Source organism: Pogona vitticeps, chromosome 14, assembly GCF_051106095.1.
Source record: "Pogona vitticeps strain Pit_001003342236 chromosome 14, PviZW2.1, whole genome shotgun sequence".
In the NCBI taxonomy this organism is placed as follows: Eukaryota; Metazoa; Chordata; class Lepidosauria; order Squamata; family Agamidae; genus Pogona; species Pogona vitticeps.
The window spans coordinates 7823683-7844227 of NC_135796.1; the positions used below are offsets into that span (position 1 = coordinate 7823683).

At 42.8% G+C, this 20545-nt stretch overlaps 1 protein-coding gene across 4 annotated transcripts in view; it reads right to left on the reverse strand.

Annotated features, from left to right (window-relative positions):
* Positions 1–16281: 16281 nt before the first annotated feature.
* Positions 16282–20545, reverse strand: part of NOS1 (nitric oxide synthase 1) — a 203345-nt gene continuing 199081 nt past the window's right edge. For all 4 annotated transcript variants that reach the window (XM_072983603.2, XM_072983605.2, XM_072983607.2 and 1 more), the window contains one exon: positions 16282–19355. In XM_072983603.2, coding sequence (XP_072839704.2) covers positions 19340–19355 — 16 coding nt within the window. In that variant the 3' untranslated portion in view covers positions 16282–19339. The remainder of the gene's footprint in view (positions 19356–20545) is intronic.

A 20545-nucleotide genomic window follows, 5' to 3' on the forward strand; every position in this document is an offset into this window, starting at 1 on the left:
CAGCAGCAGGAGCAGAGACCGTCCAGGGGGAGGAGGGGAAAAAGTAAAGGAGAAGAATGAGGGACCGTCGGAAAATTCAGTTTCTCCCACAGAAGCGCAAGGACCTTATGTGGCTTCTCGGTATTAGTTGCCCTGCTGGGATTTGTTGTTAGGTGCAGTCCAGAGCCCTCCAACTTATGGCGACCCTATGAGTGAGCGACCCTCCTCCTTGATGGAGTCAACCCATCTCTTATTTGTTTTTTCTCTTTTCCTGCCGTCTTCCACTTTTCTTAGCAATATTATCTTTTTTCCTGCGAGTCTATCCTTCTCATGAGGTGCCCAAAGCAGCACAGCCTCCGTTTTGTATTTTGTTCTTCAGGCGTGATTTTTGATCTTGGGCCAACTTGTTCATCCTTTCTGCTGATCCGGGTTTCCTGTAAACTAAGCGATCCCTCTTTTGAGGGATGCGCTTTGGATTTACCCGTAAAATATTTACACACAAACTATTACAACCAAGAGGGGCGTTCTATATAAATTTTTAAAAAAGATACATCTAAACGTTTATTTGTTAAAATAATACCCCTATGGGAAGTAGTGCTATGGGGTGACAGTGACTGGACAATTTGCAAACTTCAGCACCCAGCTAACACAGCTGAAAGGTTCTCCTAGCTGTGTGTGGTTCGATGTGTATTTCAAAAATACTTTCCCCACAAGGCCTTCCAGTTTTGGGCCTCAGAAGGTGGTATACCTGCCTTTACCTGTTCTACTTGCCTTCTGGGGGACAGGGAAATGCAAGAAGCTGAGTGCCTCTCTCTGAGTGGTAGTAGAATAATGTGTCGTTAGCCCATGCATATAAATGCTGTTTGTTCCCCATGTCAGGATGACTGTAAAAGAAGGGGTGTGCAACGGTCACTCTCCAGATTTGAAATATCCTACCACCGTCTTCGTTAGGAAAGGTTGAAGGCAGCAGGAAAAGAGGAAGACCAAAAATGAGATTGATTGACTCCATAGCCTTGAATTTACAAAAGGTGAGTTAAGGCTGCTGAAGACAGGGACATTTTAGAGATTGCTCATTCATAAGGTAAGTCAAAACATGTAACAACCACCACCATTTCTCATAATTGGTCGTGCAGAGATGGGTGTTGCAGTCCAAGGGACCATACCTTCTCTACCCCTGCTCTGAAGTGTGAGAGAAAGAGGTAGCAATGAGCACCTGAATCCTCAAATATTAACCAATCTATTTATTGCCAACAGTTAGACTGCAAATCTATACCCAGTGTCCTGAGAGGAACTGCAGTGGCAAAGCTCAATAATTCATTTCTGAGGTGGGCGTAGCCTTATATTTGTTCATAGTTAATTAATTATTGAATCACAATTCAATGGTAATATAAAGGCTCAAATATTACAAAGAGGAGGAAATAGCCCCTGCTTGTCCTATTTATAATGGATGTTTGAATTGGTGCAGCCTGAGGATGTGGATAGGATGTTTGGAGTGTTCTGAACCCTTGCCCTTCCTGGCTTATAAAAGTAGCGGGGGGGGGGGGGGACTGGCTGAGTGGATTCAGGGGGTGGTGAATGCCTCCTTGCAGCAAGACAGGATACCACTATACCTAAAAAGCCCTCCTCAAATCCCACTGTATTGGATAATTTTTGACCAGTCTCCCACAGTCCATTTTTGGGCAAAGGTTTGGAGCGTGTGGTGGAATCCCAGCCCCAGAGGTTCCTGGATGGTGTGGATCGCTTATCAATGTCAATCTAGCTTCAGGCCTGGTTACAAAACAGGTCACCGATGCCGGGAACTGGACAGGGGAAGTATTTCCCTGTTGGTTTTCCTGGACCTCTCAATGGCTTCCAATACTATCGACCATAGTACAGTATCCTTTTGTATAGGGTTTCATAGATAATAACCAGCACTTATAATTGAGCCCCCAAACACTGTCAACCAGGGTCATTCCATGTCAAATCAACCAATGCACTTTTGCCTCAGTGCCCCGATGGGGCCCAAAAGCCTCCTTTCCTGCTGCTGTGTGCCTGAGTGCCTGATGGGGCAGCACACTCTTACTTTGCTGCTGCCAACTTACCTCATTGCCCCGATGGCACCCAAAAGCCTGTCCAGGTGTTGCCCCATCGCATGGCTTGAGACTGCAGGATTTATGTTGTGCCAACAACCACCACCAGTCCTTTTCTTCATCAATAACCAAACAACACCATTGCATGGCTTCAGACTGGAGAGCTGATCATCTGGTTTTCCAAAGCTGTTCTCCTGGCTTCCCCGTGCCAAGAGGGCTAGGCCGACCCAAGCCCTTCCTGGTAGTCAAAAATAGCATACTTGACGAAATAATGAATTCTTTCTGGAGGCTTCTGTTTCATATACCACCTTGATGGCAAACGCCACCCTCTTGCTCATCAGTGTTGAAGATTTCTGTCACTACACACCCAATGGGCAAAGCCGGTTGATAGATGGAGCCCAATGATATTCTGGCAATTTTAATGGTTCTCTGTAGAGCTTTTTAAATAATTGCGCTGATATTATAGAGTGGGGTGAAATCATGTGTGTACAGGGAATAGAGAAAGGGACTTAGCACACAGCTATCCGGGCGGTCTCAGCAGCCAAGTTGCAAGTTCTAAATGAGCATCTTTGTCTCCCCATCACCCCGCTTTGGATTGCAGAGCTGATCTGTTTCCAACAGCCTGTTTTCCTGCTGTCAACTACCTCAGTGCCCAATGGGGCAACACACTCTAATTTGCTGCTGCCAACTTACCTCAGTGTCCTGATGGGGTCAAAAAAGCCTGCTTTCCTGTGCTCGATGTGGCCTGAACCCAGACTGGAAAGGATCTAACATGTTGGTTTCCTCCACGAATGCTTGCAACTGGTCTGCCACCACCCTCTCAATCAACTTGCTCGTAAATGGAATCTTTGTGTCAGGCCTAATGTTGTTCAGATTGCCTGTTACTAAATTTGACTGTTTAAAGAATGGGCCTAATAATAGTTTCCTTTAGGATCAAGGATCAAGACATGGTAGAGGTGGGCTTCCAGCAAGAAATTGCCCTGAAGACCTCTTCAGATGTTACTGGCTGAAACTGCTCCAATAAAACTGGACTAGACAGTTCACTGGATATTTCAACTTTATCTACCCAAACATTGAAGAAATCTAGATCCCAATGGACGGCTTCAATCTTTCATCTAAAATAGGCTGCAAATTGCATCAGAAAACATCTACAGACTGAAGCCAATTTGATTGTCCAAACTCAATGTCACGAACTACTCAAGACAGTTTCAGCTGTTGATTGGATGACTCACTGATTCAATTGATGTTATATACTCTTTTTGCAGCTCTGTTTATGATAGCGTATCTGTTAGACAGTTTCTTTACTGTGGCCAATTTTTTCTGTGAAGGAATCTGACTCCAAATGCACTTTAATCTTCTCCTCTGTTGCTTCATTGCCCTGAGGATCAACTGTGAACCATGGAGCGGGAAGGGCTCAGCATTGGAGAGGGCATTTGGGTGCGACCATGTCAACTCTCCCAGTTTCCTGAGTATACCATGCAGCAACTTGAGCTTTGACAGGATCAGCTGAAAACCCTCCCAAGACATTGTGGAAACTATCTGGATCCATAGTCTGTGACAGTGGATCATCCTAATAGGTCCAGTCTCTCCATGGTGCCATCGTCAGCCCAATTTTCAATATGTGATGGTCCGATCATGACAATGGGGACATGTCCAAATCTGTCACACTCAGGCCAGCATCTTTCTGCTCCACTGAGAAAACCAGGTCCAATGTGTGTCCTGTCACATATGTGGGGCCAGTGACATGCTGGGATAGGCCTCAGGAGGTCATGGTGTCCAGAAATTTCAGTGCGGGTCCAGACACTGCCATTTCAGCATGGATGTTGAAGTCCCCCAGAAGCACAAACATCCAGTCAGGAACCTCTAAAGAGGAAATGAACTTCCTGCTCAACATGCCATAGTGTTAAACTTTGCCAGCTTTTACAAAGTCTGGAACAAAATAAATAGTACCCTTGGCTAGTAAGAAAAAATGCAGAAAAGAATAGGAAAAGCCACAGATCATGATGGGATTAGCTTTTATCTGGACTGCAGGAGAAAAAATATATCAAAACCACCTAGTGATGTACCTGTTACTTCAACATGAGCAAATACACCTCTTAGAAAAGCCCTTGCTTTCCTTTTGTTTCTCAAGCTCTACCATTTTTTTACATATGGTGATTGGAAATGGTTGCATCATATATGTATAAAATCATTATAATCATTGATGTTTTATTTTGGTCCCCTTTCTTGTGTGGAAATGTCCATTTTCACAGCAGCTGCAAATCAGATTGCAATTTTCACTGAGCTGTCTGTCCACCATAAGATCAGGTCTTCTAACTATCGATGGCAATGTTTCCCAGTCTTTGGCAAGCCAGGTTTTCCTGGACTGCAATGGCCAGAAGCCTTCACCACCAGTTATGGTGGCTGGGGTTTCTGGGAGTTGCAGTCCAAGAACACCTGGGTTACTCAAGGTTGGAAACCACTGATCTGTGGGATATGTTCCTGCCTTCACAACTGATGCTTCGTCAGTTTGACCGTACTTCCATTTATGTGCAGCCTTTACCTATTTTTGTTTGTTTTGCCATTTTGTGACATGCAGCCTTTCAAACATGTTGAGTTGCAACCCCAAAGGTAAGGAATACTGGGAGCCACAGCCTGAATTTGCTCATACCTGCAAGACAGGTTAAAATCAGAAAAAACAGATTTCCAGCTATGCTTAGAGGAAGAATGATGAAGTGGTCCACTGTATCGAAAGGACAGAGAAATGCTGACATGTTAACAAAGAGAAACCAGAATTGCTCAATACCTATTTTGCCTCTGCCTTCTATCCAAAGGGAAACAGTGCTCAACTTTGATCAAGTAGAATAAAGGAGGCAGTGAAGATACTGTTACCTGAGATAGGCATAAGAAGATCTACAGTAGTGCCTTGCTTAACAATTACCTTGTTAAATAACAAAACTGCTTAACAGTGAGGTGTTTGTGATCGCTTTTGCGATCGCAAAACGATGTTCTAATAGGAAAAATTTGCTTCACGATGATCGGTTCCCTGCTTTGGGAACCGATTTTTCACTAGACGACGATTTTCAAACAGCTGATCGGTGGCTCTAAAATGGCTCCCTGCTGTGCTTTAGGATGGATTCCTCGCTATACAGGCACTGGAAAATGGCTGCCGTATGAAGGATATTCGCTTTACAATTAGCTATTTAGCCCATTGGAACGCATTGAAGGGTTTTCAATGCATTTCAATGGGTTTTAAAATTCGCTTGGCGACGATTTCACTTAACAGCGGTTTCACTGGAACAGATTAATGTCGTCAAGCGAGGCATCACTATAGTTATTTTAAATTAATTCAAGTCTCTGAGGTCAGTTGCGATGAATCTAAGGACTTGTAAAACAACTTGTAGATGTAATCCCAGAGCCTCTGTCTATAATCTTTGACAATTCTTGGAGAGAAAGCGAGGTCCTGGGACACTGAATGCAGGAAAATATTGCAGGTCTTCCACATGGGGAAAATAGATGAACTGGGAAACACTAGTTTATATGCTTGGTACACGAGGGGAATGCTGTGGCTGTCATCTCTCTTGATTTGAGTAGACAGTCATGAGATTCTTGTGGCCAAGCTGGCAAAATGTGGGTTAAAAATGCTAGTGTTAGGTGAATTTGTAGGTTTTTAATGGGCCATATTTTAAAAAATGCTCGTAAGTTGTTTTTTGTAATCCTGGAAAGAAGTGACAGGTGATGTGCTCTGGGATTTGCTCCTGGACCCAATGTTGCTGAATGTTCTTATCAATGAATTGGATGAATTCATTGAATCTGAGAATGACATCCAGTTGGAAGAAGTGTTCATTCTTCAGCAAACACAATCAGGATTGAAGACGACTGAAATTAAGAGAACTGGGTCAAACCAAACCAAATAAATATCAACAGAGAAAAATGCTAAAGTTCTACATTTAAACAGAAAACAACTACAGTGGTACCTCGCTAAATGACCCCGCTAAACGATGAATCTGCATTACAATGACTTTTTGCGATTGCTATAGGGATTCGCAAAACAGTCATTCCAATGGGGGATTTTCACTAGACATCAATTAGGTCCGTGCTTCGCGAACCGTTTGTTTGCAAGACGATTTTTCCAGCTCCACAAAATGGCTGCCCTGTTTTCCGGACCCATGCTTCACAGGGCAGCCATTTTTACAGCTGACCGACACTTGCAAAATGGCTTCTCTATCTTCTCTATCTTCGCTGGACGACGAGGTATTTTCCCCACTGGAACGCATTAAACTGAGTTTCAATGCATTCCAATGGGGAAAGGGTTTTCGTATGGCAATGATTTCACTAAACAGCGATTTTCACAGGACGGATTATCGTCGTCATGCGGGCCACAACTGTATAAGCACAAATACAAGGTGGATTATGTTTAGCTTGTTGGTAAATGGCTGAAGAGGATCTAAGGGTCTTAGTTGGGCAAAGGCTAAGCATAAACCAACAGTGTGATACTGTGACAAAAAAGTAAACAACTGCATCAACAATAATGTCCAGATTAATAAATGTATTAGGATCACTGTGTTCCCCTGTCGAGACCTCATCTGGAGCATGCTTTCTTTAAAAATCTTCAGTTACTTCCTCTCTTCCTCTTTTGCTGCCACTGATCTTTAGCCGTCCCTATAAGTGTGCATAGAGGGTGTGGCCCTTCACCCAGGCCCCTATAACACATGGCCAACATTCAGGTATTGAACTCAGCACCAAACAGCTTCAATAGAACAAACAAGGTTTTGTTAAAATAACAGTGTTAAAATGACATTGTACATTCTTAGCCTTTAAATTCATTCAGCACAATCCTTCATTATCTCTATTCCTTCTTCCTCTCTCAATCCCACTTTCAGACTGCTCTCTGTCTGACCCCAGACTGTACTCTTAGTTTCATCTCTCCCCAGACAGTGGCAGAATGTGAGCAGCATTTTAGGCAGTGGGATCTTAGACCATGGGCAGCTGCCCAAAAGGACTGACTCTTGAGGCCTTAGGTTAATAAAATAATGTGGCAAGTGTTCATTTGAAAGTAGAATGTCTCTTGTGATTATGCACTGGCAGCAGGACTGGCAGTCGGCTTGTGGGACACCAGCACTATGAACCGCTCATAAAAATCATCATAATACAGAGGCTAAAAGACAAGGCAGAACAGTGGGATGAATTCCATTCACTTTTTTAATTGATTGCAATGCGAACAGGCATATGTATTGTTATTCCATAAAATTGGAGGATCTGAAATATACATAAAGGAGGTGCATGCTTTAGAACAGTGCAGATACCTTGTGAACAAGAGCAGGAGTCAGTCCATGAGAGAGGCGCTGAATGTGTTGTACAAATGTTGGAGACTTGGCAGCATTAAGAGCTCGGAGGTAAAGGAACATAAAACATTTCTGATTGCTTAAAGCACTGATATAATCAAATACAACACCCACTCTCCCTCCCATTTGCGCAATGTTTTTAGACTTTACAAAGCAAATTTCCCTCCCTGTGCATGCCAGGTAATCCAACTGTGATTTGTTCATCAGCTTTTTTATTCATGGCAGTTAAATAATAGTAATAATAATAACAACAACAATAACAACAGCAACAACAACGAAGAAGAAGAAGGCACAGTAACACATGGAGACTGAATCAAAGGGTTAGGAATAAGAAAATGTTCACATTAGCAAGGAAGAACCCATACATTTGAGAGACTTCTAGGCATTCAAGATGGCACTCGTATTATGTCATTGTTTTATATATAATAGTTGTTTTTATCTGATCAAGATTAAGATGCAGGAATTTATTTCATTATGCTGTCCATGTAATTATTCTTAATACTGGAACTGATCTTAAATTCCTTTTCTATGATAAGGAGAGAGAGAAACTACTGGTTTAATACTAGGCTGCACTTTCTTTTATACAGAACAAGCAAGTAATGACAAGGAGGCTGGGGGCTCAAAAGCACTATAACTATAACTACTCAAAGGGGCTTGCACTGAAAAAGAGCTAGCAAAAGTGTGTGTGTTGGGGGGCAGACACAACAGACAAAACTCATGAAAACCAATTATAAATAGACCCAGTTGCACTCTGCTTATTATTTTGGCGACAATCTGTTGAACAGTTAAACCAAGTCAAACCTTTCTTGGCATTTGTTTTGTGACCTGTCCGTTTTATGAATGTGGAATGTTCCAACAGGTCTGCAGGCGTTACTGTTGAGCAACTTATTGCGTAAGTCTATAGCTGGCCCTTACTGGATCTACTAGTTGTGATTTTCCTGCATTTATACATCCCTCTTTCTTTTTCTATTTGCATTTTCAATTCTCCTATAGCTCAAAAAATTAATATTGGGATATAGAGATGGTAAAGAAACATATACATCTTTGTTTAAACTCACAGTAAAAGTGGCTTGCATTCCTGGTATCCAGTTGTACTCACCAACATGCTTAAAGGTCAAAGTGCTCTGAGTGTGTCTGGAAAAAACCAGATTGCTAACATGTTGCATTAAATGATGAGAAACAATCAAGGTGTGGTGGTATATATATATTTTGCAATGTTTTGCATTTCTTTGTTGTTTGATCCTAGTGGCATGATACAAAATCAGGATTTGGAGAATGCATGAATTTGGGTTGAATGTCGTGTATTCTGGTCTTGAGATCTAGGATATACCAAAGGATTTTAATAGTATATAATCTCACTGGTTTTTTAAAAACTCAGTTTATGCCAGATTTGCCAGTGCAGTTACTGTCTGCACAGTCCATGCATCTCCACTCAGGATTAGATCCACTGCATACAGTTAAGAAGCAATATAGCAGAAGATTACTTTAAAAAAGAAGTTATCCTGCATTTTGTTACTATCATCAGTTAACACAGTTATAATATATTCGCGAAGGCTTTCACGGCCGGGATCTAATGGTTGTTCTGGGTTTTTCGGGCTCTTTGGCCGTGTTCTGAAGGTTGTTCTTCCTGATATTTCCCCAGTCTCTGTGGCCGGCATCTTCAGAGGACAGCAACCTGTGCTCTGGTGTAGTTTGCTTGGGAGTGGAGTATTTATGGCTGTGAGATAAGCTTTGTCTATTTCCCCCCTGTAGATGGGTGATTAATGTGTATTGTTGTGGCTGTATTGTTGTGCTAAGGGGAAGAGATTAGCAGCAAAGGGCAGAAGGGACCCCCTCATAACCGCAGGAGTATATCGGATACCTTGCAGTTGTGGCCAGGTATATATTGGAACCACAAAACGAAGCATCCACACCAGAATCAAAGAACATGAGAGACACTGCAGACTAAAACAACCAGAAAAATCTGCAGTAGCTGAACATGCCCTGAAGCAAACTGGACATGAAATTCTATTTCAAAATACTGAAATACTGGACAACACCAGCAATCATTACGTCAGATTGCACCGGGAAGCCATTGAAATCCATAAGCACAAGCACAGTTTCAACAAAAAAGAGGAAACTATGAAGCTCAACAAAACTTGGCTCCCAGCTATCCAACATACTACGTGCAAAAGGTCAACAAACTCTACCCACCCACAAGGACAGGGGATCACTACACACAAAGGACCAGCTAATGACACCCATCAACCACAGGAACAGGTAATCTCTTCCCCTTAGCACAACAATACACCCAGAACAATACACACTAATCACCTGTGGGAAAATTGTATGCCTCTAAAATGTATATATCTATGACAGTAGCAAATGTATATTATAAATGTGTATAAATGTATATATCTGTATGCTAGTAGCAGACATCATGCTAAAACTGCAAGTCACTAGTTTCCAGTAAGGATGATCATTAACCTGCTGTCTATTGTCTCTGGATAATGTAGTTAAAGTGTTCGTGTATTCAGGAACTTGTCTGTGTATTTGGATGGTATCTGTGCCTGTTTACTATTAACTGTCTCTTTACCAGCCTGTCTGTTTGCTAATCACTCTGTTTACTGATGCCTGTGTATTCAGGAAATTAGTTACCTCTGTATTGATTAACTAGAGCAAATGTAGTAGGGGGATACAATAAAAGAAGAGGAGGCGGGGGAACAAGAGATTCCGCCTCTGAACAGCTGCCATACACTCGAGTGTCCCGTCTTTTCTTTTCCCCCTTGCTGGTCAAGGAGAAAGATCCCTGCCCCTGAGGCTTCATCTGCAAGACCCCTACTTTCCTTCATCTTGCAGATCCCGACAAAATGGTGCCCTCTCTGAGGTAATTCACCTCTCTGAGGTCCATTCTTGAAGACCACCTACTCATCACGCCCGGTGTGGAAGGGCTACAGCGCGCGCATGCATCCTCTGGATCCCGATGAGTAGGACTGAGGTCAACTTTCGACAATTCGCACTCATCTCGCCTGGCACAGGCCCCAAGACGCGTCAATCATCCGCAAGGATCCCTCGGGTGAGTGGAATTTGTCAAGTAAGACACATACATGTTTAGCAACATGGGAACTTTGTTATCAAGTCTTCAGGAACAATTTGTAGTGTGTACTTGCCTCCAAGACACACGTAACATCTTTTTCGATCCAGAATTCGAGGCTAATCTAATCAAACAACTCCCTCAAATTCTACCTCCGCTCCCTTCAGCCTCTTTGGCTTGCCTGGAGCAGCATGAGAACATCTCCTGGGAAACCCAGGATGAAGCACTGCCACCTCAAGCAACTGAGATTGATAACCATCCTTCAATGGATACAACAGGTGCTTGTTCAGAAAATTGTCCAGAATCTAGCTGTGCAATTTCTGCTGTCATGCAAGAATCTGCCATAGCAGTTCTTGTTGGATCTGAACTGCCCCCATCTCAAGGCATCCACAAACTGCAAAGCAGTAACCAGGACAATGGGATGGACTCTTTATCTGCCCCATGGCTTAATGACTGCAAGGCCTTGATAGAAGATTCCTTTTCACCAGCAAAAGGACTCATTTGCCTTCCAGAATGGCATGATTTAGCATTTAAGCGTGCAGAAATTAATGCTGGTGCATCCCCTGATGGTCCTCTAATGTTTATGGGAGGAGCTGCATTTGCTACTGCTGTTCAGCTAGGCTTCACGACAACAGCTCTAACTCAAGCAGCAGAAGTATCTATAAACGCATTCCAGTCAGCAAATCAAACTGCATGCCTGACTCCCTTCCTTGCTGGTCCGAAAGAATCAGCAGCTACCTCAGTATCTCCGCCGGTTCAGCCAAAGTTGCATTATGTCCCAGCGAATTGGGACCCAGGCCCAGATTTCTTTGATATCATAGACCGGGGGTACAAAAGCAGCTTTACAAGCAATAGATGCATCGTATAAGGAAGGAGAAGAAGAGGAAGGAGAAGAAGAGAATCTAAGGGGGGTAACTGTTACACCCAACATGAAGCTTGTTTTGAACTGTTTTTTCCATGTGCTAATCTTGTTTGGGTGAAAAATGCTACTCAGCCGGACATGGCAGTTATACAGATCACCAAAGAATGCCTCCCACCTGGACAGTAGAGAGACTAATGCTGCATATTGGGGTGGGAGGAGGCGAACCAGAAAGTTTTCCCCCATCACCTTCCAATTTGGAGAAAGCATTGTTTACACTCAAGCCACTTGTAAGGATCCAAATGATGTCCTGCACACTCTAGGTTCCATGTTCTTAGAACTACAAATCCTATCATACCTTGCATTGCTGTGAGCATATGGGACTTCATACAAGCCTGCATTCCTGTCTCTGCCTTCCAGGAGTAACAGTGTCACATCCCTGAGAAAATGTTTGTTGCAAATGCTGTAAATTGTCAAAAATGTTTGTTTTTCTTTCTGCAGGATAAAAGTGCATGACATGTGTTTCCTCTGTTAGCCAGATCTTAAAGTATTGAATTTTAGAGAAGCAATTCTTAGTTTTATACTCAGAATTAACTGCAGTTTTAGCCTTTGAGCTTTTCTCTAATGCTGAATTTAATTTTGTTGTAGGCACTGTATGTTTATTCTTTTACATGTCACAGTTTTCCTTGAAAATTATTTTCTAATGTAATATGAAAACTTTGTCTGTTTATCCCTGAGACAGAGAAGCATATTATTCCCTACAAGTAGGCCCCACAGTAGGCAATTTTGTACACTGTGATGCTGATTCATCTGACATGCTTGCTTGTAAAAACATATTTTCAGTCCAGGGGAAATTTAAGGGCACTAGCAGGCAACTTTTTAATTCAGTCAGTTGTACAGTAGAAGAGCTTTGCCCGGAGCCAGGCAAATGCATACCAGCATCATTCTTTACTACTCATCCCTCAAAATAAGTTGCTGTTCTTTTGCCAAGCTCTATATGTATCTCTCCTGTCAAGTGTCATACAAGAAATTCATGGTGTGTGTGTCTTCAGTGGGGAAGTTGTCTGTGTCACATATTTCTATGCAAAAAATCTGTATACCTTAAAATGTTTTGCTTTTGTCTCTTAGCAATATGCTGTGCTTATATATCTGAATAATATGTTTTCAATATGTTTTATTTTCCGGAAAATTGTTCTGTATTCTTGTTATGCATATCTTATTGTAATTGTAATTTTATCTATCCAATATTGTGTTTTCTTTAATCTACACTGTAATGTTGATGTCATCAGAATATGCCATCTAGTTCTCTTGCCAGATTCCAGGTTTCATTCCATCAGAACAAGGTTTTAAAGTTGTAAAGAAAGAGTTTTGGCTCTCAGTGCAACAAGGAAGCAGGTTTGGCTATTTGAATGCTTATTGCAGTGGCCTGGAACATTCCACATCTTGATACTATTCCACCCTCTGCTGAAGATGATCCTGATGTCATGCCATCATATCTGGATTCAGAATATTCAAGAGTCGACAACAGCCACTGTCTTCAACAAAATAAATAAAAAACGGTTGGGATGTGGGAAAATTGTATGCCTCTAAAATGTATATATCTATGACAGTAGCAAATGTATATTATAAATGTGTATAAATGTATATATCTGTATGCTAGTAGCAGACATCATGCTAAAACTGCAAGTCACTAGTTTCCAGTAAGGATGATCATTAACCTGCTGTCTATTGTCTCTGGATAATGTAGTTAAAGTGTTCGTGTATTCAGGAACTTGTCTGTGTATTTGGATGGTATCTGTGCCTGTTTACTATTAACTGTCTCTTTACCAGCCTGTCTGTTTGCTAATCACTCTGTTTACTGATGCCTGTGTATTCAGGAAATTAGTTACCTCTGTATTGATTAACTAGAGCAAATGTAGTAGGGGGATACAATAAAAGAAGAGGAGGCGGGGGAACAAGAGATTCCGCCTCTGAACAGCTGCCATACACTCGAGTGTCCCGTCTTTTCTTTTCCCCCTTGCTGGTCAAGGAGAAAGATCCCTGCCCCTGAGGCTTCATCTGCAAGACCCCTACTTTCCTTCATCTTGCAGATCCCGACAATCACCCATCTACAGGAAGAAAAAAAAAAGACAAAAGCCTATCTCACAGACATAAATACTCTACTCCCAAGCCAACTACACCAGAGCACAGGTTGCTATCCTCTGAAGATGCCGGCCACAGAGACCGGCGAAACGTCAGGAAGAACAACCTTCAGAACACGGCCAAAGAGCCGGAAAAACCCAGAACAACCACTAACACAGTTATACATTTGTTATGGAAGGAAAAGGAATGAATAGGAGTAACTAGTTATTTGTTATATCCATGCTGTGCAATTATGTTTTATAAGTAGCTTCCCATGGTCTGCTTCCTCATCTGTTCTGCTCCCGGATATGTCTATATAGTCTATATAGTAGCACTCAGATTTGGGAAGGTAAGGAAAGCAAAGTGACTGGAAAAACCACCTCTATCCCGGGGGAGGGGGGACTTCTACATTGCAGCACAATAAAGTTAGATGTGGCTCATGCTTTGTTTTAGAGGAGCCCTTTGTCCTCTGAAGATACAGCTATCCAAGTTTTTGAAAACAAAATATATTTTTGAAGTGAAATGGAAAAATCTAGAAGTAAATCAGTGGGTTTTAGGCCTTGGTAGCCAAAATGATTCCCACTTCTTGTCTACAGGAACAACCAAACACTTGACTAGAAACATTCTTGGCCCACAGGGGCAACCAATATTTGGTGTGCATTGCCTGGGACTCTAATGAAAATTGTACCTTCAGTTTTTCAAGCTCGTCCTGAATGGCAGACTACTAAACCCTAAAGAGCCTAAATATGAGTGAAAGAGTAGAAATATGAGTTAACAGTAGCTCTGTACATGGGAAATGTTCCGCCTCAGTTTAGAAGCTGGTGTGGGCATATTTTGTTGACAGTGGCAACAAGCTCCTCGAATGAATGAAAGGAGAGCAGCTTTGGTTACTCGAAGTCCAACCTAGGAGTCAGCTGTTTTGCTACAGATTTATTTATCAAATAACCTACTGCTTCTCATTAGAATAATTCAGATTATAATTTATTGCAGATCTGGAAGATCTGTCCACATTCTGGAGAGGATGTGGATGGCTTGGATTTTTAGGGATCACTAGCTGTGCTCAGCTGGCAGGTATGTAGGGCTCAAAGGATGACGGTGTTGAGACAATGCGGGTAAGCCGCATTCCTCCTACCTGGAAACCTGCAGACTGGAGAGCTGCATGAAGTCTTCCTTAGGTGCTACAAGCGCATTCAGCTGAATGTGGTTACAGAATTTTCATGACTGGCTACCCTTCCTTTTGATCACAGAAACACTGCAAGTGCATTCAGCTGAAACATCCATGGGATTTTTATCGAAAAAGAATGGACATACTTTCAATGTCTATTATAAACCTTCCTGCTGAATACGTGAAAGTTTGCAGGACTTTCATGTGAGGCGGAGATGTGATGGTATCAGTTACTTGTGTCTCAGCCTTTGCACTGATTGACCCCTATATGCTTTCAGGCTGAACACCTGAATAAGAGCATAGTGAAATATATTCTACCTTTTCAAGGTGCACAGTTGTGTGCCAATGCTATGAATGTGTCTGTGTGTATATAAACATATTTGTCTTATTACCAAAAATCTTAACCTCGGCATTAGACTATCTCTCCTTATAATTAGATTATCTCTCCTTAAAAACAACCAGCTAAAACCAAACCCTTTAAAAACAGAGGGCTACGCCTTCCTGTGGAGGAGAAGCAGACAGGAAGCTCTGAATTAGCTGGGCAAGAGTTTTGAACATTGCCCTACCCCCAAGTATTTGGGCATAATTTGGGATTGAATCCTGATCTCCAAAGCACATTGTCTAAACTCCAGATAGAAATTTGCTGTCAGAAATAACATACTTAGGAAACTGGCTGGGTCAGACTGGGGTGATTGCCCACATACAATAAGAACAACAGCTTTGTCCCTGTGCTACTTGGTGCTGTATGGTATAAATCAGCACATGTCAAACAAGTGGAGGTAGTTCTTAATGAATCATGCAGGATTATTACTGACTGCTTGAAACCTACCTCCACTGAAGAATATTATTTGCCTCTTTCAAAGTATGTTCAGGGGTGCTGGCAAATAATGAACAAATAAGGTAATACAGCATCAAACCCATTCACTTAATGGACATCAATCAAGGAAAAGTTTTCTGCACACATCTCAAGATCTAAATATTAAACTAGAAAAAGTTAGGCTAAATCTATGGAGAGCAAAAACAACACATCTTGCCAAATGGCTGACGAGTGTCTCCGACCATGACAAGATTCTCCCTGGACCATCAGGAAGTCACTTAATAGCCTTCAAAGTAGGAAGATCAAAGATAATCAAATAAAATGGGGCAACTTGGATACAGGGCAAATTTAATGTGACTGTGGAGAAATTCAATCAATGCAACACTTACATGCATGCAATTTATGTCCCACCACATATACTAAAGACTAGTAAATGGCTGAGATAATGCTATTGAAGTAGCCCACTTTTGGTCAAATGTAGTCCAACCATTTTAACATTGTAAATTGGTTTGAACTTTACATAAATTTCATATACTGTACATTCATAATTTTAAATTATGCAACACTCTGATATGATTAAGGAAATACCAGAAATGTTCATTGGTGCATAATGTGAATGGGTGACTATGTGATCCGTCCTCATAAAAAAGTGCAACTAATATTTGGAACGGGGAGATGTGGAATAATGTAAAGAGATCTGAATATGGCAGATGTATATGGATGCAAACCTATATCAAGAAGGAATTCCTTCAGAGGAAATGGCTTCGGGAAGGCCTGTCTTACCAGCACTAGTGGTAGGATCAACCTAGTCTTAAATGCTTGTCTGCCTGCAAGGGGGAAAGGTATGGGTCAATGAATCCCAAGCTAAGTATCAACATGGGTAGGGCATGTGTGGTAGCTGAACTCTCTCCCCTTCTCTGCTTTTCGAGGGTTTCCTTCCTCTTTGTGGCAGGACTCCCCTCCCACAACACACACATTACAGACACATGCAGACTATGTGAATAAAAACCACACTTAGGGCCATCTCTTGGTGCACCACAAAGCAGGCCAGGAAGATGTACAAAGATCAAGAGGATTCATATGAATCCCGCCACCCATGCCAACCAGAACATAAACTTAGAGTAACTGGAGGAGAATATTCTGGTCTGTTTTTTTTTAACTTTGGGGAGGGTAATTGTGTGAGGGTGCAGGCACCCCCCTGTGAACCGTCTCACCCCAGCACATCAGTAGGAAGCAGCTGGGAAGACGGTGAGTTTCTGCAGGATCAGGCCAGTTGGATGAAGTCCCTGCAGCTGCAGGAGTGACAGCATCCTCATGATAGACAAGTGGAAGAACAGAGTCAAGGGGAATAAACTAGCAGAACTGGGAAGAAAAGTGGCTGCTATCTATCTAGGAAGAAGATGACCTGTGGGAAGATGTCTGAAGCAGTCTACCCTCACCAGATTTATTGCCTTGTGACAGGAGCCAGGCACTGGAGACTCCAGCCATGCACTTTAACATGGCTACATTAGTCTGGATGATGATGTCGTTGTGGAGAGGCAAGTGAAGGAACATATTGGGAGAGACAAGCTGCAGAGATGGAATTCTTGTGCTTATTATACAGGCCTTCTCTAAAAGGGGTGTGCCCTGGACGTAAGCTCTCTTCTCCTTCCTGCCTTCCAGAACTTGGGCTCTCTAGGAGAATACCAATGAGACTAACTGAGTCACCAAGCTTGCAAGTTGTTTAAAGACTGTAATTCTCATGCTCTCTCGGGGGAGGGGAACAGAGAAGGCAGAAGGAACTAGAGTGGTGCCTCGCTTTACGATTGCCCCGTTTAATGATGAAATTGCATTACGACGAAGTTTTTGCAATCGCAAAGTGATGTTTCCTATGGGGGAATTTCACTTTGCGATGATCGGTTCCCTGCTTTGGGAACCGATTCTTCGCAAAACGATGATTTTCCAACAGCTGATCGGCAGTTTCAAAATGGCCACCGGGTAAACAAAATGGCTCCCCGCTGTTTTCTGGGATGGATTCCTTGCATTACAGGCACTGAAAATGGCCGCCCTATGGAGGATCTTCGCTGGACGGTGAGTTTCAAGCCCTTTGGAATGCATTAAACGGGTTTTAATGCATTTCAATGGATTTTTTTTCTTTTCGCATTACGACGTTTTCGTTCTATAGCGATTTTGCTGGAACGAATTAACATCGTAATGCGAGGCACCACTGTACTGCTGTAACTCAAATAAAAACTGATATGTCAAGAAGCTGAGGTGGATCCCGTGGAGTTATTAATAAGGAACGCTGGCTCCACTGGTGAGGGGCCTAGTGGGGTGCACAGCAACACACACTACACCCTTGCCACAAAATCTAATTTAACTCTACTGTATCATTACTGCCACCCCAAATAACAAAATAATTATTTTTAAAACTTTTTTATTTTGGAGGAGTACTGCACTTGCCTCAGGGAGCAAAATATGTTGGGCTGACTGTATTCAGATGTGGCCCTTTGCCACCACTTTTTCTAGCTTGTGTAGGACAAAGGCACACACAACACAGGAAGTGAAAAAAAGCATAAGCTCTTCCACCTTCTCTCATTTGTATTCCTCACCCCGACCCCTTAGCTCTGAAAGGCAGGGCACAGCCCGTGGATGACAGCCTGTTGGTTAAAAAGGCTGCCCACCTTCGCAACTCGGTCCCCCTCCCCAGAATGGGGCTGTGGTGAAAGCAGCAAACCTGACTCGCCATGCTTTGAAGGAAGTGAAATAACCCAGCTGACAATTTCACGTGCGTGTGTGGGGCTAGGCAGATGTTGTTGCCTACAACTCAGATCAATTCGATGCAACACAGTTCAACAGCGAGGGTTAATGGGAGTTGCAGTCAGAACACACTTGGAAGACCACCGTTGCTTCTGCATATCCAATCTCAAGAAGGCTTCCCCCTTTGAAAACTAGTAAATACAGAATCTGAAATAACTCAGTCATTTAGGTGCCTGGCTGTGAAGCCAGAGGTTGCGCGTTCAATACCTCATTGTGCCTCCATGCGATGGGCTGGACTCTCTGATCCACAGGGTCCCTCCTAGCTCTGCAGTTCTAAGATTATTATCATTATTAAATTACTTGGCTGTACATAGGCACAGTGCAGAGGATTCAGAACAAATCTTACACAAGGAGAGGATCAGGAGGCCAGAGCAACACATGACGTTTGGATACGACGAACAGAACACAGCATACCGATGAAAGTGAGATTGATAGCTGTTCAACAGAGACCCAGCACGGAGAATTAAGATGCTGAACAGGAACAAAAGCATGCATACATTTCTCTCCTCCTCTGACCAGAGGGCAGAAGAAGAAAAAGAAGGGGGGAAATAGGTCACCCTGCTTAAAGCGAATCATGCTGGGCAGATATTTTGACATATATGGTGTTGATTCCACATTTCTCTGCTGCTGTCCTTGATCTTCCACTGGTTAACCCCACCCTGGAACACCAAACGATGTAGATGATGGCAGCTAGGGTGGCCATTTCATGCAGCCACTAAAATATGGCCTCCTCTTTAACAGGTGGAGGAAGAAAGTGGAGAAAAGTCATCACACTTCAGTGGGAGAGGAATTCCAGAGTAGGGCACGTGAAAAGAAAATTGCCACAGGGTACAAGGAGGAGGAGAATTTTCTGCAGGGGGGGTGGATGGGGAAAAATATCACCATCAGCTTCACGGTAATCTCCTCTGCTGCCATCCGCACTGTCAGCCAACACATATCTCTTCAGGATACAACAACAGGACGAAACACAGGATAGCTTTTATCGTGGGCTGTGGAGTCCCTGGAGAAAAGGAGTGGATGTGGATGTGTCAGTACAGGGTCCAGGCCCTCACTTGGGCTGGAAAGACGCAGCAGGAGCTGCTGTGTGACTGGCCTGGGTTTGGCATCCCATCTTGGGCAACGGTTGGTCAAGGTTAGGAACAAAACACCCTGCAAAGAGAGCACAGACATCATGAAGCACTAGAAGCACTGCTGCTCAATCTCCCTCCACTGGAGTTACTATGAACCGACATCCTTTGGTAGCTTGCTTTTTTTCACTCAAAAGATTTTTCTTATTTGCTGCCAATGTCTTCCCTACGTTACCCCCACCCCCCGAGACTGGAAGATTCACTTGATTGTACTTGATAATGAGAAATGTACACAGAAGGCATAAACACTGAAAAGACAGGTCTTGGATCCAGAGTTTGGAGACTACTTAACTGAAGACAAGTCAAGGAGGAGGCCATCATTTCTGTTAAGTGTCAGTGTTGGGTTGTGAGCAGAGATGCACGAACCACTGGCTTGGGGGGTTCATCCCGGTTCGTCTCCCACCACAACAGATTTTTCACAGTTTGGTGCCCTGCTTCCTGCTCTGGTGGGCACCCACTCAGAGAAAGTGCCCACAGGGGGGAGGTCAGGGAAGCTGGGAATGCCGCTTCCGGGTGGACGCCCATCAGGGGTTATCTCTAGTTATGAGTCAGTGGGAAAGGGATTGTAGGTAAACCTATGACTTCCGCTTCACCTCATTTTCACAAGCATTCCTAAATCCTACAAAATTCTTCATAATGAGGAGTGGGAATTAAATGTGTAAGATTTAAAAAAAGGCAAAAATGGAAGAAACAGACCCTAACATTCATCCATCCAGGAACAGGGAGTTTAGAAAGCTTAATTTCTGGTTTCTGTCCCCTTGGAATTAAACCATATTAGTGCTGTTCCCACATACTGTTTTTTTTTTTTAATGGCTCTTATTCTTCTTAAATGCTGTATGGAAGGCAAGGACAACATGGTCCTCTCCATCCTATAGCTGTACCTTTTTAGAATTTGGTCAGTGCAGATTGGTGGGGGGAATTTTATTTTAGTTCAATAGTGGAGAACTCTCCCAAATACTCAAACTTCTCATTTGTAATGGAAAAAGATGTTGAGGTTTGAAAAAACAAAGACAAAAAACTAAACAGAGAAGAAAGAGAAACAGACAATTTCCCTGCCTCATGTCCACACAGTGAATGGTATGTTGGAAATAAGAGAGACACTCGTTACTGCTGGACCTGTAGATTCTTAAAGATCCAGATAGGAGTGAGAAGCTGGTAAGTCCTCCAAAAATGGTTTGTTATCATCCTGCACTAAAATAAGTATACCACCAG